Source organism: Echiichthys vipera (assembly GCF_963691815.1).
Source record: "Echiichthys vipera genome assembly, chromosome: 8".
In the NCBI taxonomy this organism is placed as follows: Eukaryota; Metazoa; Chordata; class Actinopteri; order Perciformes; family Trachinidae; genus Echiichthys; species Echiichthys vipera.
Genome location: NC_139833.1, coordinates 23,922,471 through 23,948,495, shown reverse-complemented (window position 1 = coordinate 23,948,495; position 26,025 = coordinate 23,922,471). Strand labels below are relative to the sequence as shown.

Genomic DNA, 26,025 nt, shown 5'->3' with positions numbered 1-26,025 from the left:
GAGATGGAGCAAAATAAAGATGTGCTTTTTGGCAGTCTTAAGAGTGGAATAAAAGAGGCCAATAAAAACACCGTATGGAAAAAAATAAGGGAGGGAGTCAAACCGAAGCAGCGCTCCACTGTGACCCGAGTGCGCCTGTGCGCACTGTTGGACAGGTGTGCCATATTCAGCACCCCTGCTGTGAAACGCACCCCCTCACATTATAGGTGATATTCAAAAGATCCATTTAATTCATTTTATAATTATGGCTGCAGTTTATTTCCACAGAATATAAAAAAGGTGTTGTTTTGTGTTCGCTATTATCCAAGTTTGTTATTTTAACTCTTTAAAATAGTTTAAAGACTGTAAGTAACCAATGTTCTGACCGTTGTGGGTTACCTGTATATAAACTACTCCTTTAGGGTGGAAACAACAGCCTTCTGATCCAGAATATCACCTATAATGCGAAGGGGGGGCATTTCACGGCAGGGGTGCTGAATACGACACAACACCGGCGCTCTTGCTCTGTAGCGGGGTTTGCCAGCGGGGTTATTAGGTATTCCGTAAGAGAATACCTTTGTCACCTAGAACCATACCAAGATGTTAATCATCTGATTTGTTCGGTTTTGTAAGGAAATGTCCTGTGTGAGCATTACTCAGTGACTCTAACACTTATGAAACTCTGAAACGAGACCCTACCAGCGGTTACAAAAAGAAGGTGATAGAATGTCTACAGCAACTACAAAAAGAAGGAGTCATTAGCAAACCACAGTATTACAGGCTTTACCCCCAGGACTCAACCCCCTGCTTATATGGACTCCCAAAAATCCATAAAGAAGGGGCCCCGCTCAGGCCCATTGTCAGCAGCATAAACTCGGTCACTTATAACATTGCCAAGCATGTTGCCAATATTCTGGCACCACTGGTGGGAAACACCCCACGCCACATCCAAAACTCCATGGATCCAGATGACACCATGGTGTCCTACGATGTGACTTCCTTGTTCACCTGTATTCCAACCATGGAGGCCTTGGCCACGGTAAGAGAGCGGCTCACACAGGACATTTCCTTACAAAACCGAACAAATCTCAAACCAGACCACATTTGCCAACTTCTGGATTTGTGCCTGAATACCACATATTTCCAGTTTAATGGCATTTTTTACAGACAGAAACACGGCTGTGCCATGGGTTCACCAGTATCCCCTATTGTGGCAAATCTGTACATGGAGGAGGTAGAGGGCAAGGCGTTGAACTCCTTTAAAGGAGTAACCCCAAGCCATTGGTTCAGATATGTGGACGACACATGGGTTAAGATCAAATCCAAAGAGGTGCAAACTTTTACTGAACATTTCAACTCAGTGGACAGAAACATCAAGTTCACCAGAGAGGAAGTTAAAGACAACAGCTTGCCCTTCTTGGACTGTGACGTCCATATGGAGAATGACAGGAGCCTCCACATAGGGGTATACAGAAAACCCACTCACACGGATCAATATCTACTTTTCGACTCTCACCACCCTTTGGAACACAAGCTTGGCGTTATCAGAACACTGCAGCACAGAGCTGATAACGTACCCACTAGCTCACAGGCTCAAGGGGAAGAACGCAAGCACCTGCGAGGCGCCCTCACAACTTGTGGCTACCCCAGCTGGACCTTTGTTAAAACGGCAGCTGCCTCCAGAAAGAAAACCAAAGTGGTTGAGAAAGAAAAAGATAACAGGAGAAACAACATAGTCATCCCATATGTGGCTGGGGTATCGGAGAAACTCAGGAGGATTTTCAACAAACACTGCATCCCTGTGTATTTCAAACCCGGTAACACACTCAGACAGAGACTAGTACATCCGAAGGACAGAACACCACACCACCACAAAAGCAACCTGGTTTATGCTGTCCAATGCAACGAGGAATGCAAAGATCTTTACATTGGAGAAACAAAACAACCACTGCATAAACGCATGGCCCAACACAGGAGAGCTAACTCCTCAGGCCTGGACTCGGCTGTCCACTTACACCTCAAGTAGAAAGCCCACTCCTTTGATGACAGCAATGTCCAAATCTTGGACAGAGAGGACAGATGGTTTGAAAGAGGAGTAAAAGAAGCCATCTATGTAAAAGTGGAGAAACCATCGCTAAACAGAGGAGGGGGTCTGAGACACCACTTATCTCCAATTTACAATGCCGCCCTTTCATCCCTTCCCAGGAGATTCAACAATCTAACCTCAAAGGACAACTGTTCACACATGGCCCGGGTGACCCCAACGACTGTCGTTCAGACTCAATAGAGCACTAACGACGTCGAAACCAACTGCCCACCACCGACTGTCACTCTAACGACGGGCGTGGGCACTTGGAGCACAAAGGGTTTCAGTGACATCATCGGCCTTGGGAGAGGTTAAATACCTGGATCTCCACACCAGTTAGTTGGACCAGTCCCAGCCTGGTCAGATGCGTACATGAACTGATGAAGCCTCTTGGATGAGAGGTGAAACGTCTTCCTAGACAAACAACCAGTCCAGTTGTTTTTGACTGAAATTGCTTTGAGGATAACGATGACCTGGACGAATGAGAACATTCACAGGCACATTCATTCATTAATTCAATGTCGGGGTCGCGGGGGGCTGGAGCCGAGCTGTTTTGAAATATAAAAGAATCGTGTGTGTCCCTGGCCACCACGTTTAAAAGCAATAGCTTGGCATTACAAATCACCTGTACATTTATCGAATGGTAGTTTTGGCGATTGATGAATGCGTAATCATTCATGGATGGTGCCTTCAGACACACATGAGTACAATCAATTGCTCCAACCACAATTTTAATTTTTTTTATTCGTTTTCAGAATCCGTTTTAATCTGTTCTTAATATGTGACTGCTTATGCTTAATGACAGCTGAGGTTTGTTCATTATTTTCAGCCAGATTTTGCTGTGCTGCACCGCAAATACAAAGGCTGAAATGTGCGTACACGACCTCAGACCAGACGTGAGATTTGATCGTAGCTCCCGCTCACGTCCAAATTGATAAATGCCGACGTTTGCCAGGAAATGGTCGTACGCACGTTTTTCTGCTGTACGTTCGTTTAATAAATGAGGGCCAGGGTGCACAGTATAAGTCTATGTCATCGCATCTGTGAGAGACTGGAAAGGACCCACATACAGTATGTGTCATGCCACAGCTCGGGACAGCGTGGACTCGTCATTCTTCTAGTTATTTAAAAAAAAAAATGCTTTTGGGCAAACCTGATTAAACTTTGTTATACAATTAACTCTAAATATTGTGTCCACGGCACAATTTATAGATTAGATAATGAAAATGGAGCAGCTTCTATTTCTAAATATCAAATATTGGCACAATAAGCTGCTCAATAGCATCTCATTCCAAACGTGACATAATGGCGGGTCATGGTCTAACAAAGCCATACTGTTCCCTCCAAAATAGGTTTATGACTGTTCTAGCTTTATAGCAAGCACAACAAATAGCTGGTGGCTCTATTATTGGCCTATAAGAATGAAAGTGTGGGTTTACTGGAAAACAACTCTAACAATGTCAGCAAAGATTATAATCCCACTAATAACACCAAAGGTACAGGGGCTCAATTCAAAACCTCTGCTCAAATGGCAGACTTTGAGCAGCATACGTAATACAGCTTGTGAGGCATGCTAAAATGGTAAAAGCACTTAAAAGTGCAAGCTAAATTGCCACCCATTACTTGATCACTTGGGTAAGACAGGGGAGAAGTAGATGTGACGAAGATCTAAATGGTCTGCGGTAGCGGTGCTCATAAATCAGGCTCCCGACACATGTCTGGCATAACCTACTGTAGAACAACAACTGGGTATCCATCCAAAATATCACTATTCAGACAGTGTAAGCAAAAAATGTTCCTCAGTTAAAGTCATCTCCATTCGTCTGCCTCTCCGCCCCCCGAGTTCCCTCCATCCCGGGTGATCCTGAAAAATGACAATGTAATTTCTGCTCCATTTATTTCCCATGCCGGGGCCAAGCGTTCTAATTCACTCGTTGAGTCCTCACAGACACCCCGCCCTTACCTCCCATGCTGAGCCAATATTGTACTTAAATCTCATGCTCCGATTGTCATGGATGAACCTTGTATGGCACAATTAGATAGACGGCGTAATTATAATGGCACCCTGTGTCCATGTAGATCACCCTTTGAACTGCTACAATGTTTACAGCGGAAGAGACCCAAATATATATTATCCCCCTCGACCCACCCCCGACCCAGTAGAGTATAATGAGCAGCAAGCCACTCTGCACGCACGCACGCACGCACGCACCCACGCACGCACACACGCATGCACACACACAGTAAGTCCCAGTAGCATGCAATATCATATGACACGTCCCACTACTACTGTATGTAAAAACATGTAATTTGATGTTAGAGTATCACAATATATGCTCTTCCGTGTCAATAAACACCAGTAAGTAACTCAAAGAGTATTTCACTTTATTAATCTCTATTGATGGTGAACCAACCTTGATGATTAGGAGAACTCCGATTGGCTGGTTGCTGGAAGCCCGGACCAATGAGGTCAGCTTGTCTGTGATTTGAGGACCGGTCTATATTGTCCTGCTGTGGGAGAGGGATGAAAGAAAGAAAAAAAACATGAATATTTTGTCACCACATTGGGAAGCTCCCAAACAATCAACCAACACATGTAGAAGCAATTCACGAAATGGTACAGTACATCAGTTTTCTTTTAGAGAGAAATGTTATGCTATTTAGAAATCATAAACCTGAGTGTCACAATAAGTGGTCACAAATTGAAGAACAGTATGTGGGACCATTTCAAATACCGAGCGGGAAAAATTCAAATAAAGCTGAAGTGCTTAGAGCTGCCGTGGTCATAGCAGCTGTACAAGTGTACAAGGCAGAAAGAGGCAGCTCTGCCCACAATATTTGTTGAATTTTAGATCAACAAGACCATGTGAAACACAGCAGACCTCCGCTGACGCTGTTATTAAATCGGTTGCTTGTTCTGCGGGCAGAGCTGGATTTTTTTACACAGACATTATTTATATGTTTTGCCTTACATCAGTTTGAGTTATCTCTGCTGCCTCCACAGCCACCTTTGATTAAATGATGATGGCCCTGGTACCAATCATGTAATTCTTCAAACCCGCAGTCAGATATATTTTCAGAACAGTTTCCTTTGAAATGTTCTAATTTAGTTTTGGTCTACTTCCACACAACAAAGTTTATTACTGCAACAACTAGCCTCTCTATATGCTTTACCTTGTTTTCTTTGTCCCAGTGTAGATTTGTGTCTCTTAATGCAAAGTTTCTACAGACATGTTCATTTTTAGAGCTTTTTAAAATCGAACAGAACCTGTAATGACATTTAATTAACTTTGCTAACACAACTTAATGGGCAGTTTGAAGAGAATTAACTCACTGTGAAAATAAGCTTGAAGTCCACTCTGATGACTCAATTCTTCAAAAATAATGGCTCGGCTGAATAGTTTGGAAACATATAATCCATGATTTGCCTGCAAAATTTGAGCTCAAGTCTCTGGTGTCTATCCGGGTGCGTACTTTCAGACTAAGCTGGGTATATAACTGGAAGTTCAATGTCAGCATATGGTGCTATCCACCTCCACCCCCCCAACCCCTCTTCTATACCAACTAACCCAACCGCATCCAATCATTTCGTTGCATTGTTCCGTCTTTGTATTGTCTTGCATTCTTGGCCGGAACAGAAAAAGAGATTTTTGAGCGTAATGGGACTAACCTGCTTTAAAAAAAAAAAAAAAAAAAAAAAAGTAAAAGAACCACCGCATCAACCCATTTGTTCCCATGACATAGCAAACCCGTCATCAATATGCACTGTCTGGGGGTCCAGCTACCAGACTGTGACTGATCCCTACCCAGTCACCCAAACAGCACTAGGACGCTGTTTAGTAGGTGGGATGGCACAGCGCTTGTGTGTGTGTGTGTGCGTGTGCGTGTGTGTGTGTTTGTGTGTTTGTGTGTTTGTGTGTGTGTGTGTGTGTGTGTGTTCAGGACAGGATGGTCATGGTTCAGCTCCACTAAGCAAAATGTAGGGACTCATTCACACCATGTACTGGTCTTGAATGCTACTTTGCATGACTGGGACGAGTGAGTTAACACGCACACAATAAAGGACCATAGGACCTTTAAAAGCACACCTTGATCTCTTTTGTGGATGTTACCAACAAAAAATCAAAACCCAGACAGTCTTTGATGCCCCTATAGACAATTGACAGAATATTTACTTGGGGATTTAATCCTACAAATACTGACGATTTAGCATAATTCTCAGCCATGCCATTGACTAACTCTGGTTATAGGTTAATTGAAGCCTACAAGGTTAATACTAAAAAGAAAAATACAGATGTTTTCTGTCTTTTATTCTTGTTCTTGCATATTCTTATCCTGCTGCTAAGTCTGCACACACACACACACAAGTACACACATACTTAAGTTCTTAAAGAGGGGTCAAAACAGGACTGAGGGTAGGCCAAGTTTTGACAAGAAGCATATGAGGGTCCTTTCGTATTGATGAAGTTAAAAGGAACTCCAAATAAGAGTCAAGGGGCAGAGGGTTCAGCTTTTATAAAGGGGTCAGTGGAAGACCAGACACAAGGTTAAGGCACTAAAAGAAGGACAGACACAAAGGTCTGCAGATTGGCTCAAACAAAAAGGAAAAGACTGAGACGCTTGACAAACCTACGCCTTTAGAACAGGTCAGATTGAGGTTAAATGGTGTGGCCGGGGATTGAATATGAATCAATACTTGGCTTACTGGGAGGTTTTTGGCTAAGAAAGAACAGCTGGGAACGGACAGGACCCATAAGAACATTTCCAGTTTAACAGTATGAATTTTCCATTACCTAGAAATAAATATTCTGAGAAAGCTTAGAGATGTGGAAATGTTACTCAAGGGTCCAAGACTTGCTTCTGGCAGACCGTTCTTGCTGACAGCCATAGCTCTAACTGTAGACAGTCCTGTTACGACACACATGAACACTAGACAGTAAGTGGAAATCCCTTCTTACAAATTAACCAGAATGAGATCAGGAGGTCACACTAATGTCTGTGCTAGTGCTTTGTCTATCTGATTGTTTATACAGCTATGTCATGTTATGTCATAGCCCAGCTTGTCAGCCACTGACAAGCTGGGCTATGACATTTATTTACATATTACATTAGCTGATTTAGTTTGTTTATCATCTAATTTACAAGAATTACCCTATTATTATGTAAGCCATCGTTGGTAATGCCAGAGAACAAACAATCACTGTTTATTATCATAAACCCAATATACCGTATGTTATAAATAAATGAAAACATGTATCAAAACATCCCTTGCCTAGACACCTGTGGAACAACGTACTCTCTAAACTGGAGAAGTGCTAATCATGCCTACAATGCAGCAAGACATTCAGACATATTTTCTGCCTAAAGATGCAAAGATATGTACAAAACCCATGCTGGGATAATATGAAGAAACACTTTGTACATTTGACTTAACTAAATGTACTGAAAATGATGACCGACTGAGTCAAAACAGTCATCCGGCCTTTATGCCACATCCACACTGACACAGGATTTTTGTGAAATAATTATCATACAATCCTTTTTTACCACATAGCCTTTCTTTTTGCACATACCACCGTTTATTCACAGCTCGCGATCATACAACACAAACCAGATTAAAGTGGTGATATGATCCTTTCAGTTTAGAATGAATGTTATCTTCGCTTGAATCTGTTTTGAATTGCTGCTGCAATTTTATCTGAGATGATCTTCCCTAACCCTGGAATTTCACAGTGAATGGGTTTTCTCATTCAGCAAGTGAAGAGGCAGTCAAGGTACATTTGTTATAGCTGAATGCTCTGCAAACAGCCGAGCGCGTGTGTCTGAGCATGTGTATGTGTGTACATTAAGGTCTGTATACTGTAGCTCCAGCAGCACCCATCCAAACCACTGGCAAAGATGAAAGGACTAATAATTCTTCACTCCATTCAGGTTCAAAGCTTTTAATGCAGCTTCTAATAATGGAGTCCAGGTCTGCCACATCACAAAATCTCCAGTTGATTTCAATCAAAATCATCTAAATTACAAGACAAAATGTTGATGACTGAGTGTGTTTGGGTCGACTACACATGTTTACATTTCTCTATTTGTGGACACTATACAGTATGATGATTCACCTCAGCTTCAACTCAAAACTTATTCCCTGCAGTTTTATTTTATTTGGGTTACTTCCTGAAACTGTTCTGCTATTAAACGCATGCCTCATTAAAAATGATGCCCTGTTAATACCATGCGGATTAATCTTTTACAAGTGAAGGAAAAACAGCTGAACCAGACAACTTGCATGAGCAGCACATGTGCATCTCCAAACCTGCTGCTCAGCACCCGTTGACAGGTTGGCAGCCACACACCCATATACTGTATTAACACACTAGTGACCCTGACCCAGTGAAGGATTCCCCTTTCTCACTCACAAACAGATCAGCACATCAGGATATAAGATGATGTTTAGAGGCCATTATTTATATATAATTGAAATAAAGTATTCATAAATATTGTCCCTTTCTAACTCGTTTATGCTAACATCATCAGTGAAAATTCAACCTAACAAATTAAGATACGATTTGAAAGTCTGCACCTTAATCTCAACTAGTGAGACTGAAGTGATAGAATTTGCATTTTCAACTAAATATTTATATTAAAGATGGAGTTGATCGGAAATATATCCTAAATGAATGAAAGCTTTCTGTATTGAATATGCAAGTCTACACAATGGTCCCATGGTCGATAAAGGGATGTCACTAACACTACAAAACATAGTATTAGTGCAAAGGCACAGCTCCTTTATTGAATGTCTATTATTATGCATATATCTATTGGTCCACATTAAGCGCTTAAATGTGATTTCTGTGATTTAGTCAATAAAGAGTGAAGGAAACCACTTATTACCATGGAATTATATCTAGATGAGGAAAGTTCCCTTTACTTGTTTTTTGCATTATATATATCAGGAGAGCAACAGTCAATCGACCCAAAACCAGGACAGAAATATAGCACTGTTGGCAAGGTGAAAAACAAATAAAACATATGTATCTGATTGATTTTTTAAAATTCAGATTATAATGAGGTAGCTGTAAAAAGCTTAGTTCGACTCCACAAATATGAAAAATGATGTCCACTTCACACAGGAACACACCAAATACACTCTTTAAAAGATGAGTGTGAGTGAATGGGCCGACCATAAAATGAGAATGCAGAGTGCAGCTGTTACCTCCGAATGTGTCATCCAGAAGAGGCTTTTGCCCTCTGTTGGACCAACACTGTTCAGTGTGTTCACAGAGGTGGAATGTTATGACCATATCACTGGCACCCACCGGCTCTCTTTAGTCAGGACTAAACTAACCAGGACAAAACTATAACCAGAGAACATTCTTTTATTTCCCTATCGAGTGCATACTGATGTCATAATAATAATAATAATCATAATAATAATAATAATAATAATAATACAATTTTTATTCAAGGCTGATCAAGAAGGGCTTGGAAAGGCAGGAATGTTGTCAAGGACCCTGAATCAACACCCTCAGAATTTCTTAGAATTCTTGGAAGCATCTACAGTACCTCAAGTACGTCTTGGTTGTTTTATTATTAGTTTCCCATGTTGAATATATAAATAACAAGGCGCCTGGGTTCAAATTTCTTAATCTATTCCAGCTAGCAAATTCCCAGAAGTCTAATATACAAATGAACAAATGCTGTGACAGGATCCAGTGTACTTTCATGGGGACCCTGGTACATTTCTACTGTAGAAATGTCAGAATTTCTATTAAATAAAGTTATTTTGGGTTTAAAATATTAAACAGGGTTAGTCTAACTCTCATACTGACATCACAGTCTGGCACATAGGTCTTGGCTGGAAACATTTCATCTCTACAAATACTAGTTAAACTGTTAAAGCAGCATATGAATTCATCTTAAACCTATATTTTAATTTACTTTATTGACATACCTGATAATTTGGATGATGCAGGAAATAATCCGGACAACCGGCCACAGCCATGTTTCTCAGCTCTTATGTACAATGTGCTTGGTTGGATCAGTTTCGATACAAGATGGACAGATCAGAACCTGTAGAGGAAGAAGAGCAGACAAATGGAGCTCAGTGGAAAAGTACAAAAGGAGGAGGGTGAGAAGGTCGAAAAGAGGGAGGATGAAGGAAGGAGAGGAAGATGAAGTCTAGGTTCTGAGGAGACAGATATAGCACAGAGCACTTCTTAACCCACATAGGTCCACAGTTAACAACATCAACAAGCAACCAAGGACGAACAGCGGTTGGTTATAAATTGTGATGCGTAAACGTAGTAAGTGAATCTTATTCATAGTCAAATTTAGTACTGATGCACCTCCTGTTTTCCCAAAATTATGATTTGTAAAAGAAAAAATGAATGCTTTGCAATATGACCATGCATATGTTTTGTAAATTGACCCCAAAAAAAACCTTCTTGTTACTAGATTTGCACGAGTCAACTTTTGGGGAAAGCGTATGAATTGGAGCTAAGATAAATCATAATGGCTTATTTGCTCATATTGGCTCATTTGGATGGTAAAAGAGCTTCTCTCTTCTTTACCTTCTACCCCCTTACTTCTGGCGCACTTGCTCAGACACACCTTACACACCTGTACAGTTCCACGAATGTATCTTCACAGTCCACAGTGACAAACCCTATCCACAGACAGACATATAAACATCTAGCAAAATACAAAAACGACCTCTGTAGTAGTTCCTGGCCACACAGACACACAGGTGAAAACTATACCAGCGTCTAGCAACACATTTACTATGAAGTTGTGCAACTTATGCAAGTCTCTATTATCCATCCATCCATCCATCTTCAACCACTTGTCGGGGACGCGGGGGGCTGGAGCTGATCCCAGCTGACATCGGGCGTGGGGAGGGGTACTCCCTGGACAGGACGCCAGTCTATTGCAGGGCACATAGAGACAAACAGAGACAGACAACCATTCACACTCACATTCACACCTACGGGCAATTTAGAGTCATCGATTAACCTAACACGTGCATGTCTATGGACTGTGGGAGGAAGCCAGGGGGAGAACCACCACATCACCGTGCCGCCCATGGGTCTCTATTATGGAGAATAGAAAATAAGATGCTTCCCTTATTGAGAGTCTTTCAATCTTGTTGGGGTTGTTTCGTTAACCCTAACCCCCTAAACGTTCTCACTCCAACCCGACCTCCAAATTCACTGTACCCCACCATACTTCTATGGTATGATCTTTGTAAATGAACATGGCTGTGATAGAAGTTGCACCTCAAGGGACTTTAAAGGTGTTCGTCTGCTCTATGGAGCCTCCTTCGTAGTCATCCATGGGTCAAAATAACCACAAACTCAACAACATGGACTTGAGTCTATTTGAACTTCTTAAAGTGGGTATCCTATTAACTTTTTGGCACTGCTGCTACTGAATAAACACCTGTAAACACCAACCCAAAAATACCCTGCAGGCACCTCTCCAGGTCTTAAGTTAGACGCCGGGGTAATTTTGGAGCCGAGCAGCTCGGGCTCACAACTATGCTGGTCTTTTATGCAGCAGTTCATGACCCCATGTTGGTATTTTAAAAATATGACCTGCCATTTTATAGACAGCCAAAATTTTCTCATATTAGCATTAGCGGTTTTGAGCAGGCTGCCCTTGTGGCTATAGAGTGTGTATTTATGTGTGCATTTCTGCCTGCATGTTCTTCTGCATGCGTACATGTACTGTATTTGGGCGTGTGTGTATGTTTACATATGCTGCACATATGTGGCTTTCTAAAGGGGCTGTATTTTTAGGAGTTTTCATGGTCGTTGAGAAGCTCTACTTGTGTTTACAGAGCTGTGTATGTGTATATTACCGACCAGTCAATGTACAATGATAGGACCACCCTGCCCCCAGTAGAGTCAACTGCCACACTGCCTCACTGGACACACTGTTAAATTGCAACACCTTCCGAAAAATGGTGATGAGAGCATACAAAAGCTTTTTTTTAAAAACAACAACAGAAGAAGAATTGCCACCTTGTATTTCTCCGCCAACCAGTTTCAGTTTCATCCAAACTGTCCAGATATATACTGTATATATGTATTAGTAAAATAAAGGTATTAAAGTCATAATCCATAAGATTTGAGATACATTGTTTCTGTAAAGCGGCCTGGCCTCTTTGGCAGTAAGATGTACTTGCAGGGCAGCCTGTTTTTTCAGAACCCTCTATATTGTCAGGTTCGCAGACGCCATGCATGTTGACTTTTTTTTGTTGCTCTTTCGGAAATTTTATTGAAACACATTCAACTAACATGACTTTTTTTTGCTCTTTTGGAAATTTTATTGAAACACATTCAACTAACATGGAGCAATATTTGCATGTCGAGAGGGAATGTCCCACGCAGATTGGAATACTCGGCAAAAAGTACAAGAGCTTTCATTAATGGTTCATATGATCAATACAATAGACAGTGACTTAACAGACAATTAACTAGATGAAAATCTTACAGATTATAACTTTAAGTATATTTTTTTGGCAAAACATAGACACATCTTCAACCTGACAGCACAGAAGATCAATATAATCAGCACAGTTTCAAGATTAGTGTCACCAATTCAGTTTCTGACAAAATGTCTCTTCTGAGTTATGGGGTGGAATAACATACAGAAACATTATGCAGTACCATTGAAGTTGACCTCTGATCTTTTTGTTATAAAAAGTCATCACTTCATCATTTATATGAATTGTTGTCATAATTAGCGTAGAATTCTTGAGTTATGGACAAAAATACATTTTGTGAGGTCACAGTGACCTTTGACCTCCAAAATCTTGAGTCTATAGGGACATTTGTGCCACATTTAAAGAAAATCCATCAAGAATGGGAAAAAAATAATCCGTCAGGTCACATTTAATATTATCTAATATGTTGTCCATTGTGGCAGGAAGAAATGTACTACGTTCTGCAGTTTTACATCAATAACAAGATGTATGTCATCCTGTGTTAGCTGATAGATAAAGATAAATGATAGAAGAGCTAAATAAAACTGTGACTCAGAGCTCTACCTTTCCAATTTCTTTTAATGGACTAAAAATGAAACACGTTTTTTTAAAACCACCAAAACTAGGCTTGCAAATAATGACCAAACCATGAATGCTTTCTAAACAAAGAGCTTGGCCCCGCGATTGCAGGAACCGCAAAGGGCTCGCTTGTAATGAGTGAGAGAGTGTGTGTGTGTGTGTGTGTGTGTGTGTGTGTGTGTGTGTGTGTGTGTGTGTGTGTGTGTGTGTGTGTGTGTGTGTGTGTGTGTGTGTGTGTGTGTGTGTGTGTGTGTGTGTGTGTGTGTGTGTGTGTGTGTGTGTGTGTGTGTTATTGTGTCGGTCCATGTGTGTGGCCTCGGTCGGCAAGGACAGCTCGTCATTTACACATTATTTAGAGACACACAGTTTACAACAAAAACAAATTAACATCAGCCTAAACTCTCTGAGCAGCCCCTCATTAGGCGCCACACACTGGCTGGCTAGCTGTGGCTCAACTGTATGTTTATTATATTTCAGGAGTGTGGAGGTTGTGCAAGAGGGACAGCGGCAGATTTCTACATTTCTACATTAGAAGCTAAATGAAATGGTTGTGCCCTGACTGAAGCTTACACACTTATCATAACTGCCACTTTAATTTTATGAAGATTAAATATTAAATGTTAAACTCATTCATTCATTCATCTTCAACCGCTTATGTCGGGGTTGCGGGGGGGGGGGGCTGGAGCCGATCCCAGCTGACATCGGGCGTGAGGCGGGGTACACACAAATAAATACATGGCCTTTTAACATCCCTGGTGTAAATTCTACTTCATCTGTGCATGATAAAACATGGGGAAAACCTCAGGCGTTCCACTTAGCATTAAAATATCTTACAAGTCAAGTTTCAAAGTGCTCATACGGGCCACAGTGACTGATATATTGACCAAACACACACGCACCTATGCTTAATTGCTCCGTGACACAATCAAAGCCATTCCAGTGAAGCAGGGATTAGACCCTCTCAGAACCCTTTGATTCTATTCCTTCCACTTGAACAGTGTACTGAAACCTAACCATCTCTGACCTTGACAGTGCAATTATTCGGACATTGTCACCACACTAGAAGGGGGGACTTTGGTGTACGGCGGCTGTACCCAGCGGTGAGGTGACTGCATCTGGATTAATTAAAGTGATTTTTGCTTAAACTTGCATGAGAGAGAATGTTTAGCTGCTGGACTTCAAACGCAAGCCTTAATAAGGACTATCATGAATCATAAATCCTTTCCAGCACTACCTGGGTGAGACTTCACAGCAAATACCCGACCCTCCACTAAAGGTGTTCCGCTCTGAGGTTTTACCATCATCCACCTGATGGTGTGGAAAATATGTAGCGTGCAACTTATATCATTTTAAATCAAAGAAAAAGAAACAACACAATAAAAACACCTTCAAGACAAGCTTCTGATTGCTTTACCTCATGATGATAATGCACATTTTACAAAACACACAACACAGGAACTTCAGGTTTACTGTCATAGATCAGTCTTTCTGCTGCCAACATCATAGTAGATCATCTCAGTCTGCAAAGATGCCATCTCTCTAAACAGATTCTGCAAAAGAATGTAGAATATGTAGCAATGGGACAAGATTTGGTTAGCAGAAGTGTTCTGGTTTCCTTTTGCAGTCCGAGTAGTATTTAGCAATCACATCTGAGAAGGCTTTGGTTGCATGCAGGTAAACATTGCATGTGGAGAGCAAACAAGGCGGAACCCATTTGCCATCGCGCAATCATGGAAACCATCCGCTATTGTCAAGTGAAGATTTAGCTTTTCATTCGATTTTTGTGATTGTTAACCTGCATTCATATGCAGAAATCTGTTCATAGATATGCCGTCTCTCAACTCCAGCTCTATTCTCGCGTCTCGAGTAGCTAATCAGGTTATAAACAAGGACTGCCTTGCAGAAGACAAGCCATGGCAGGATATCCTCTGGCTACATCCTAAAGCCTGAAATATTGGCCGTTGCACCCAGAGGCTAAATTGTCAACAAATAGATAGCCAATATGTTCCGGGACTGGCAGTAATGAGAAATATATGCGTACTAATCGTACATTTGTACTTAATGAACTTGAACATGCAATGTTATACAACATCACCCTTGAATCAATTCTCAAAATGTCCTCTAAACTTTTATCCAACTGTCATAGCATGAGTTCATATATGAGCCTATAACATGCATTCTTTACATGTGTAGGCCACCATTGTGGGGAAACTGCTGCTGGGAAACTACAGTCAATATGTCTATTACAACCTATAAATTATGAGACATAGTTAATGTGAAACTAAACATACATTTGAGGAGAATAAAAGCCTTTAAACTCTGTATTTTCACTGAGCTCAAAATACAATCAACAAATGCAGCACAAAGTGGAACAGTTTAGCTGCTTTTGAACACATACTGGTGGGCAAACGTGTCAGTCTAGGGGTATGTAATATGTGTCGATATAAATGCTTACATCTCAAGGGTCCAGCTTTAACATCTCAAGGTGATAAGCCCTGCAGAGGAGCCAAAGGTGAGGCCTGGGATCACCAGAACCCTGGGCTATTTAAAGTAAAGCCTAATTGAAACAGTCGAAACATTTCCCTGAACAGTTCTCCTCTTTTGCATGGTGGTGGATCAGTGGCTGACCAGTTCACCAGACCAAAGATGGATGTTAAGAGGACTTGAGAGGCAGTGGGGACTGTGCCTCTGTTTGCTACCAATACCATGAGGGTAAAAACAACTTCTTCTCATATTTAATAACAGGCTATTAGTTTTTTCCCTTCCTTAAGCCTTTCCAAATAGTCCAATAAAAATACCTATGGAAAATGGAAATAATAAACTTTTAACCTCACATACTGTATGTAGGCCAAACCTGAAATAAATGAGTGTCCTGTGAGCTGCACTGCCAAACATGAGTTGTACACTAAGTTTGATTTTTTCTTCTTAACTTGTTGGTCTGGTTTGTCAATCTTAACTGTCAACCTGTCTGTCTGTCTGCTTGACTTTTTGTCTCTCTCTTTACCTCTCTGTTTACTCGGCTGCTTTTATACCTCTCCACTGACAGTCTAACTGTCAGCTAGCTTCTGTACATTTCTGGGAAGCGTTCACTACTCTATATGTATTCCTGTCCTTTCCTAATTGGGAAAAAATTCTAAATAGTGGGGGTTATTGCAGTGGGGCATTCAGAAACATACTGTAGTATAAACTTGTGCAGTTTACAATTGGGTCTATTTTTGAGTCAGATGCTGGAAGAGGATTTATTTAAAACGGTAAGAAAAAAGCCCTCTGCATTCCACATGGCTTACGTATTGAAGGGTCCTGATAGCCATTCTGCTCTAGCTAAAGTTGTGTCTGAATCAAGACAGAGTAAACATTAGATTACAATGTCTGTGTTGTGTAACTTGTTGGAACAGAAATGTTTGGTTCAACTAAACCGGTCTTCAAATATACAGCATGCTATCTTGCTGTACAAACAAATACATGCAGAGTAAGATTTGCAGAAGCATGAACCTACTATTAATGTGGGCTGACTGTTCTTGATACTGGTGTCATGTGTAATGGTGTCATAATTGTAAAATGTGTTCACATCAGTCAACTTGACTTCAGCTGATTGGAGTGGACACAGCTTAAAACGGGGCTGTTCAACTCTGCTCAGTCATCTTTGGAATGCAGAGACACACATGCGCATTCTTTCCATATAGGGAAAAAAGTGTGTAGTATAGTGAACCCTGACCCCACAAAATGGATTGATTTGTGGGCCAGCCACTCACAGGGTGGATGGTGTTGATAGAAAAGTGAGGAACATATGCAGTGTGTGTAAAGTGTGTGCGTGTGCGTATGAGTACATAACACAAGCACACACTGATGGTAAGCTTCCTACTTAAATATCCTAAGTCAAAAGGGCACTTTTTTATGCCATTATGGGTCAGTTCAAGTCATGACTTAGAGGTAGAGGTCTACACAGGTCGGTTTTTTTTTCTACCTCACACAAGACTGCTCCTGCAATATTTTCAACCATTACAGCCGGTCCTGAAGATGCACCACCCCACCAGGGGTCTGATCACTCCCTGATTACTTATCTTCTATTAAAAGAATCTGTCTGTCCCATCTCACACAGAACTTTGTGCATACCGTATGGACTTTTTTTATGAGAAATAATAGCACAGGTGCTCAGCTTTTTAATAAGCTATGTTTAGAAGTCATGATCTAAAAAACAATGTAATTAGACATCAAATCTAACAGCCTAAGCTTGAGGCAAGGTGAAAGATTGAACATTATGGGTCATATCTCATTTACACGATGGTTACTCTCTATTTTCCTTCATGCATGATTTCCTGGAAGTTTCCAAATGGTTTACTGGAAGACAGTGGAATCACGTACAAGGTTAAGCCCAGTAATAAACAGCCTCTCATATTTTCACGTATGAAATTTCATCCTGCGATAGTCATGCTGACTACACAAGAATGTATGTCCCACGCCTGCTACATTTGTGTTGGGGATTATATGATCTGTGGAATCCCACTGCAGCTCAGGGCAGTACAGCTGGAACATGCTCGACAAAACTTATCTTCATATGAAAGTGTCAAAAGCCTTGAGAGAGCCACAGCCAAGGGGAGCAGAGTGTACGTACATGTCTTCATCTATGATTAGAAGTAGATCTAAACTTACTAAGTGGGTGTCAGGTGAGAAAAGTAGCAGGTTAAGGAATGTTTGCAGCAGTAAGAAGTACTAAACTGAAATAACAAGAATAAAGTAATTTATTTCAGTTCAGAGTGTCAAAAAGTGTGTTGATTAAAAAGGGGTTGGGGTGAATGTATCTCAGTTAAGCAGATGGCTATTTAGCTGGCAGCTGGTGCTTATGACCCTGTGCAATTCTAGCTATAAATTTGATACATTTTAGTCACACACCCATAGCCAGTCGAGAGCAGCCTGTCCTATAATCTCAACAGACCACTCGCAGGTGAAATGAGTCGTGAAGGATGATACAGGACAGCAGGGTGACAGAACAGAGCGACACATGTCGACGCTCCTCGTCTTATACTAGCCGTCTTGTTTTTAAGAACACATATTTAAAGATGCTCTAATCAATACTTTTACATGAATTCCCTGACAGCGGCCACAACCCTCTCCCAAGTACCACACCACAGCAAACTCACCAAAGCCTCCCGACCCCTGATTCCCACTGTTAACCAATGCTGCACTGTAACACAACAGCTACCTCCCTCTCCTCCAAAGCCTCATCCAGTCTCAGCCCTCCTATCCCACCCCTACCCTCATCCTGCACCGCCTCAGTCCAGAACATAAACAGCATCTTAATTCAAGAAATGGCACAGATCCAACTTGGTGTCTGGGGACTTGGAGAGCCTATTGAAATGAATGTGCTGACCGTAACCCAACCCCTAGAGAGGGGCGGTCAATTATTGTACTGTATATGTTTAACCAGCCAGCCGCCTACAGTAAGAAAATTTGGCCTGCCGCTGTGAGTTATCAAAACTTCCTAAGGCGAGACAACCTATACAAATGAGCTTGTATGTGAGACAGGGAGTGGTATGGGAGGAAGGATAAGTTCCCTGCTCTACTGGATTGTGTTGCTGTGGGCTCGAGATTCACACTCTGATTCCCACAAGCCTTAAGCTCTGTAGGCCACCCTTAAAATACGTTTTTATACTTTAAATCATCTTTAACTTGAACATTAAAATAGTCTAGCCATGTCATCCGATCACACCAAAGATAACTAAGCACAAAATGAGGTCCTCATACAACTGCAGATCACTAAATAAAGATTGAAAATTGTCAAACCATTAGAATTCGCTGTAGCCACTGCATGCTACTACACTGACAACACTGGTATTCCAAGTAATTCTAAAATGACGATTGCAAATTATTCCAATTCTGAAATGAGGTTTTCAGAGTATAGCAGTGTGTGGGGTCGTGTGTGTGCGGGGTGGCTGTTGTTTCTGCAGCAATGCAACACTGAAAGACAGGAGAGAGAGCTGAACAGAGCATCTCTGTCTTCTGTTTTAATCAGCAGATTAGATGGCAGTCACTCCTCCCTGGATGTGCTTGTTGCACATGTTGATTAGTCATTAATTGGCAGCTTTCATTATTTGAGAGCAGCAGCGTAAAGTGGGGCTATAAGAGAGGGCCTGATGTCATGCCGGGGGAGGCTGAATAGCAGCAGTCTATGAGAGAAAGGCCTTTTGGAAATGTGGACAGTGCCTAATTGGATGAGGATTTCATTGGGCTGCTTGGGAGAACTGGTCTTATGCAATGGCATAGATAAATGGACGGAGCTTGGGAGCCACTGTGCTTGTGCACAAGTTGTCTGTAACGGTGGCCCCAGAGGACAGCCTTAGATGGATTTGCCTTCTCATTACGCCATATTTACACCTGTTGATAGCATATAGCAACATCGCCTCTTTAAACCTCTTTAGCACCTTTTATTGATAATGTAATATTGTTAGAAGTATGTTTTTTCTTCTCTGAAATGTAAAGTGTGCAAGTACACAAAATGTAAAATACTGCTGGTGACATGTAGGCCTACTGGAATCACTAACATGAAACACTGATTTCATGTTTGGAAATGTTCACTCAGCTTTAAATAGAATTTGAAAGAATTATTAAATGAACAACAGAAGCCAAGTTGTTATCTGACAAAGATGCATGAAACTAAAATTCCTATCAATGGGAAATGAACCTGGCCGTACCCATGATCATTGGTTATTGTAAGAGGATCGTCCATTACACCAGAGTGGATCTTTAGACATCATCAGAAGATAACAAAAACCCACAGATGGCTGACGATACACAAGCACGAGTTGCAGGTAAAACAGCTGATTCAATGTTCTTTTTCATCTGAGTCATTGGGGGGTTGTGTTTTATTATATTTTTGTTCAGGTTAAGTGCAAATTTGTTACATTTGAGGTGTTATTACAATTTCATTAAATAATTACATAAGTGGGTGCTACAAGACTGATGCTGTAAAATACACAGAACTGTCGCACCTCTACTGTCACCTACTTCAGCCAAGAACATAAAGCTGTGTTATGGCATGGCAACATTATCATCTACAGCCAAAGGCAACATCCCACCTAAATCAAACTGCCTTGTAGGTAAAACATCTAACTGGCATCTGAAAAGGGCTTTGTGACCCCTGGAGGGGAAAGGGGAAGAGGATTTATTTGACTTACTCTTAGGAATGCTAACAAACTTGGCTGGTTGAAAAAAAAATCATATTAAGAACGACTTAACGAAAGTCCTATTCCTAAGTACCAAAGTACACCACTCTAAGCTCCGATTGCCTCTAAGTCTGGGTATAATACTAGATGACCAGAGGGCAGAAAATACAATTATGTTTGACAAAATACATGCATACATGGTTAGAAATGCTATATTGAGAGCTTGAGAGGAAATCGGAAAGTGGTTTAAGGCAGTGCTATAACAGAAAACTGGCTGTATTGTACTGTTAATCATAAGGTACATCTCAAAATGCCAACTAACCATGGTTTGTTTTGATTTTGCATCGCAGAATCCAGTGCAGTGAGGGAGAGATCAACAGAGTAACAAACAGAAATATAAACAGTTAAAACTAGGAGAGAGAGGACGGGTAAAGGAAGAAAAGGGGCAGACAATGGGATAAAATAAAGAGACAATGATAAACTGAGAGACAACAGAAAAGAACACGAGAGCAGGGGAAAAAGTGGTGTACATATGTTGGAGAGATCATTTCGTCTGGCACACCACTGTGCATCCACACCACATTACCTGTACCCACCCGAGCATGTGATCCCTCAGGTGTTCAGTTACCTAAAGAATAAAGGCAACATTCTTGCCTCTCATGCAGGCTTGGGTTTCAGCCACATTTGGACCAACACCAGACAATGAGAAACCCAATCCACTGTACGCTTTGGTGGTTAGACAAGCAAGCCTTGCATCACCTTAGGTCACAAGTGGAAATTGGTGGGAATCGGGTCTGTATAGGTCCATATTTACAGTACGGAGAAGGCAGGGAAAGAATAACACCACAAATGTTTTCCTCTGGGAAGGGTTAAGGTTCTTAGAAATGACTCCTTACGGCAGAACATGGTTACTCAGCGGTTATACTTGAGATATCAAGTACGTAAAACATTAACTGGGCTGTAATGTCAACAATAAGTGGTCACATGAGTCTTAAGACTGTTAACTTGTGGTTAAGTGCCAATTGAAACAACCTAAATGCAAATGTTTGTGGCATACTTTATGGCCAAGTATGTGGTAACGCATACATTTTAACAGATGAGAGATGAGTAGTTTTGAGAAATGATACCTGATTATGCAACCTAACCTTTAGCCAAAAAATAAATCGTAGTCCCCAACGTTACTGGAGTACTTTTTGACCACTGACAGCCTAGCTGAGCATTTCGGTACAGATGGTCAAGTTGCTCTGCTTTTAGATTTGGGAAAAGTCAGTAGACTGACGTGAATTGTGCTGTGGTCCCCCAGCAGGCTTAGGTTAATGGTGTCATGACATCAGGGAGGGGGTATTAACAGTGTATAAGCCTAGACTAACCAGTGCTGAATGACTGCTTGCTGACGCAAGACCCAAAGGAATGCTGCCTGGAGCACGACCACAAGCTCTTATACCACCAATACAAGCTAATAGGATATCTCTGACACTTTTCCCCATGGATGGCAGCTGAAAACTATATGCATACAAGCAGAGGCAAGGGGGGTATCAAACCTTATGTGTATTTGTACATCAAGAAAAGTGCTTATGTTTAAAATGAGACTCTGGTTTTGGTTGTGCAACAAATCTCTAGGGGGATCACTGCCAAGCACACCAATGAAAACCAATGGAGTATCAGCAGCAGAACCAAATGCACTTTAGATCTGTAAGAGTTTCTCAAAAGACAAAACACAGATCTGAATAATACAGTGAGTTGAGTATAGCTTATTGTCAGTATAATTATGTGCAATATGTGCAATCAGCAGCCTTTTGGCAGCTTGCAGTCTTGCAGGGTTCATGCCCCATCATGCCTGAGCTTACTGAGCATGGACTTGAAATAGCAGGACTGGAGCTCAGGGGGTGAAAGAAACCGCAGCTAGAGCGGTTGCCATGTGCACAGAGATGTGACCACAACATAATTAAATGAAAGAAAGGAAATAATGGGCAGAGGCAAGGAAAAGAGAAATCCTCTTTGGCTATGAATTGGAGAGTGTCAAAAAAATGACATAGAATGAAAAGACACAACTATAGCATGTTTGTAGACTGTACGTAGAAGCAGCTACTTCATATTCAACCACACTTTAACATGCAGAGGGCCGTGCATGTGTGCAGTATCTAAGGGCTCCAGTGTAGGTTGCCAAGTTGAGTGGAATATCAGTGGTTGGCCAGATTGTGTGTTCTACTTCCGTGACACCAGAAAGCCTGTCTTAATTCTTAAAGGTATGTTTGAGGTTGCATTTTAGAATTATACTACACTTATACATTTAATTAATCCAACAATAATTAAGCCAGTAACAGTTGCAGGCATGTCGCTAGCTATTGAAAACATTTGGGGCTGTAGCCCAGAAGTTAAGTCCCTTAAATGAGTCCCTTTAAGATGAGGTTGGGGGGCTTCTCCCCTGGAATTTTTTTTTTTTATCCTGCTGATGAACATGCAATTGTGACGTAGTTTGAAATGGAAAGAAAAGACCAGTGGTCATGTCTGACTTACATCAGGGCAGGCCTACTGAGTAGGTTAATATTTATGTTAAGGATGGGAAAGGTCACGACAGACACCAGCAGCCAGAATGAGAACATTAGAACAGCCTACAGTCTCATAAACACTGATATGCACCGACCCGATGTCAAGTGGGCCGGGTTGAATCCACTGCAGGTCTCCCGAAACTGTGCAAATGGTGTAACTTGTTAGTGTGGACACGTCAGAATTTTGTGGTTTTCACTGGCTACAATGTTGTATCTGTGGCTGCCAGTAATGCAGCCACATAAAGGTCTTCTGTACGGGGCTAGTTTCCTCCTTGTTATGTTTTTAAATTTGACGGCACAGAGTTCCAGGGCTATTCCCAAGAGATCGAGGGCTACAGCCTTGAATGCCTAGGTCTAACAACGCGCCTGAAAAGTTGAATGACAATGCACTCAAAATCACCTGACACAAGTTCAAGACATGCTTAAAGCTTGGATTTTATCCAGTATTTCCCTAATCACAGAGGTCCCACCTATTGATGGAAATGGAAGGTCAATAGAGGTTGCTGCATGGGGAGCTGACAAACTTGAAGTTATTGTAACCCAAATCCCTGAACACTCAGGTGAGAGTGCCATCTTAGAATTCCAACGTTTTTTTCCCTTGAAAATGTGCACTGACAGAACAGATCTGGGATGCATTAGCTACAAAGTCTCAACATGTGCATCAGTCCCTACTCACCTCCTTCCAGTCTAACGCCACATTGCCAGTGAGAGCCCTGATCTGCATTCAAAACATACAGGCCAATGTCGATAGTTCCCAGAATCATACATTTGGGGGGTTATGTAACTTTCTGCAGAGACCACATGCAGCCAATAACGGAATTGATATGGAAGAGTGCCCAAATGACAGGGCAGATTAGACTCTATGTAGAGTCGCTTTGTCAAGACCTTAGCACATAAAGTTAGATTAGATAATGATCAGGCTCCCTCCCACTCACATACTCTTTCTATTAGTGTTACCATCCTTAAACAGAGCTTCTCAGAATTGTATAACTGAGACAAAACATTGTTTTATTGACTAGAGAAGGAGTGGTTCACCTACAGGTACAGTGTGCATTTACAGGATTGTGCTGCTTGACGATCAGATCGTATATCCATGATTGAAAGAATTGTTTTTTTCCTACCAAGATCAAGGTACATGCATGTTCATCTGCATGTAATGAGCGCTTGCAGTAACACAGAGCTGGTTGAAAATTGACAGCGTTTTTCAGTTCAGGGCAGTTTCACAACGAAGAGAATCTACGTCCTATTGTGCATTTAAAGATGTTTCTAGCGGAGTCCTCTGAGACCTGTTAATCGGTACGAGCAACAAATAAATATGCAATCTTTTTTCCATGAATCTGACAACACGCATCTCCGTTCTCCGTATACCTGCCAACCAAACCTTTTCTCTGCGCTCCAAAAGAGTAGTAAACGATATGGATATATGATTCGGATTGTGATATTAAAGATGTGATAATAAAGATAAGATAATAATGTTAAATGGAGCATGATGCTGTGATTTTTCTAATGTTCAAATACGTTCAATAAAAATTTCACACCCTTTTCTAAATGTTTTTTCACATCACTTTAACTGTATTGCTTATAGAAAGCTTAAAGTTTCGATCATCTCATCATCATATGAAAAAAGAAACACTAATTTACCGCATTCGGGCAATACCTGGATTTAGAGCAGGCTTGATGTTGAATGATTATACCAGGGATTCCTTAAGATTTTCACATCATGGAGCCCAATTTGATAAGACATCCCAACACGCTCCCCTGAAGTTCTCTTGATTCAGTACCTCAGACCAGCTTAAGGAGTGGACTGATAACACTTTTTACAGTCAGATCAGTAATCAAAAACTTCTTCCTCTTATTGTGATAAGCTGTGGTGGCTCCCAAAGTGATCCAACCATACCTCACTTTACTGGGGACCCCCTGGAAGCCACCAAAGGACCCTCTGGAGGACCCCAGGGCCTACTTTGGAAACCACTGCAGTAGGGCTCCATGAGTCTCCCTGGGAAAACGCCTCTTTCTCCCCCTCCCCACCCCCAAAGCAAATGCTGCCAAAAGGATAAGGAGATAAGGCGAGACAGGCGAAACTCTCACAGAACTGAGTTGGAGGGGGTGGGCAACGCGGGGAGCTGCAGTCCTACTGGACAGAAAGTAGGCTATGAGCCACTGAACACTGCTGTTACGCAATCGTAAACAAGGCAGGCTGTTTGGACCGAAATAGTGTTCCCCAAGAGACACTCGAATCCCAGTACTAAGGGTTGGACTGTGACGCTTATCGGCACGCGTACCAACTCCGGGACAGTCTACGGCGGAACCCTTCCACTCGTGGGAGTACAATAAAGTGAATATAGTTCAATGCAACAGCCAGGTCCGATGAATAAACTTGTTTCCAAAGTTGAATGACTACGTTGCCAGAGAGGAGTGCACGGACCCGGGTCCCGCTAAAGGCTGTAAAGAGCACATGTGTTCCGACCCGAAAATAGTGCGTGTCATCACAACAGCAAGTTAAACTTTTATTACACGCGCTCACAGCCCACGGACTTTGTATTCCCCCTCCACATGGAGCACGAGAACAGCGTCTTCATCCGGTAACATGCACTCACCTTACAGCCAGATATGTTGACGAAGGCTACGACCCTCAGAGACGAACACGGAGAGAGGCGGTCAGGAGAAGAAGGGACACTCGCCGGCGTTGGATCAGGCCACGGTGGTCAACATTCCCGGACTGGACAGATACACAGAGGCAAGAAGAAGAGGAGGAGGAGGAGGAGGCGAAACAGTAGCCTCAAAGACTGCAGGCAGCTCATCTCATGCGGTCTGGGAGGATACACGCATACATACACACGCACACAAACACACACACACACACACACGTTCATAAACAACTCCTCCCCCTCAGTATAGACCACGCCCACAAGTGAGGGGTGATTAATGCGGCGTTCACGTCTTATGGGAATAAGGGCGTGTTCAGAGGATTCCGTTGTTCTGTGAAGAGCTGTCTCACTTGACTTGCTGTTTGTAAAACGCACACGATCCGTGCCTTCAAGGTGACAAAAAGCTAATAAAAGAGGTGTATGAATAGATAAGATTCTAACCAGGTTATAGGTCAATTTAAGTTCTGTCCCCCATCAGTCTTACAAGTATGAAATGATCAGATTTATACACTCGGTGACACTGATAATAGGCTACTAATGT

General features: G+C 41.7%; 1 protein-coding gene across 2 annotated transcripts in view; it reads right to left on the bottom strand.

Annotated features, from left to right (window-relative positions):
- grb10b (growth factor receptor-bound protein 10b) overlaps nt 1–25,621 on the bottom strand; it is a 72,969-nt gene extending 47,348 nt beyond the window's left edge. For both annotated transcript variants that reach the window (XM_083918133.1, XM_083918134.1), the window contains exons 1-3: nt 25,434–25,621; nt 10,014–10,132; nt 4,480–4,576 (exon numbers count right to left, since the gene is read on the bottom strand). In XM_083918133.1, the coding sequence (XP_083774259.1) occupies nt 4,480–4,576; nt 10,014–10,064 (148 nt within the window). In that variant the 5' untranslated portion in view covers nt 10,065–10,132; nt 25,434–25,621. The remainder of the gene's footprint in view (nt 1–4,479; nt 4,577–10,013; nt 10,133–25,433) is intronic.
- Between the last annotated feature and the right edge of the window lie 404 nt (nt 25,622–26,025).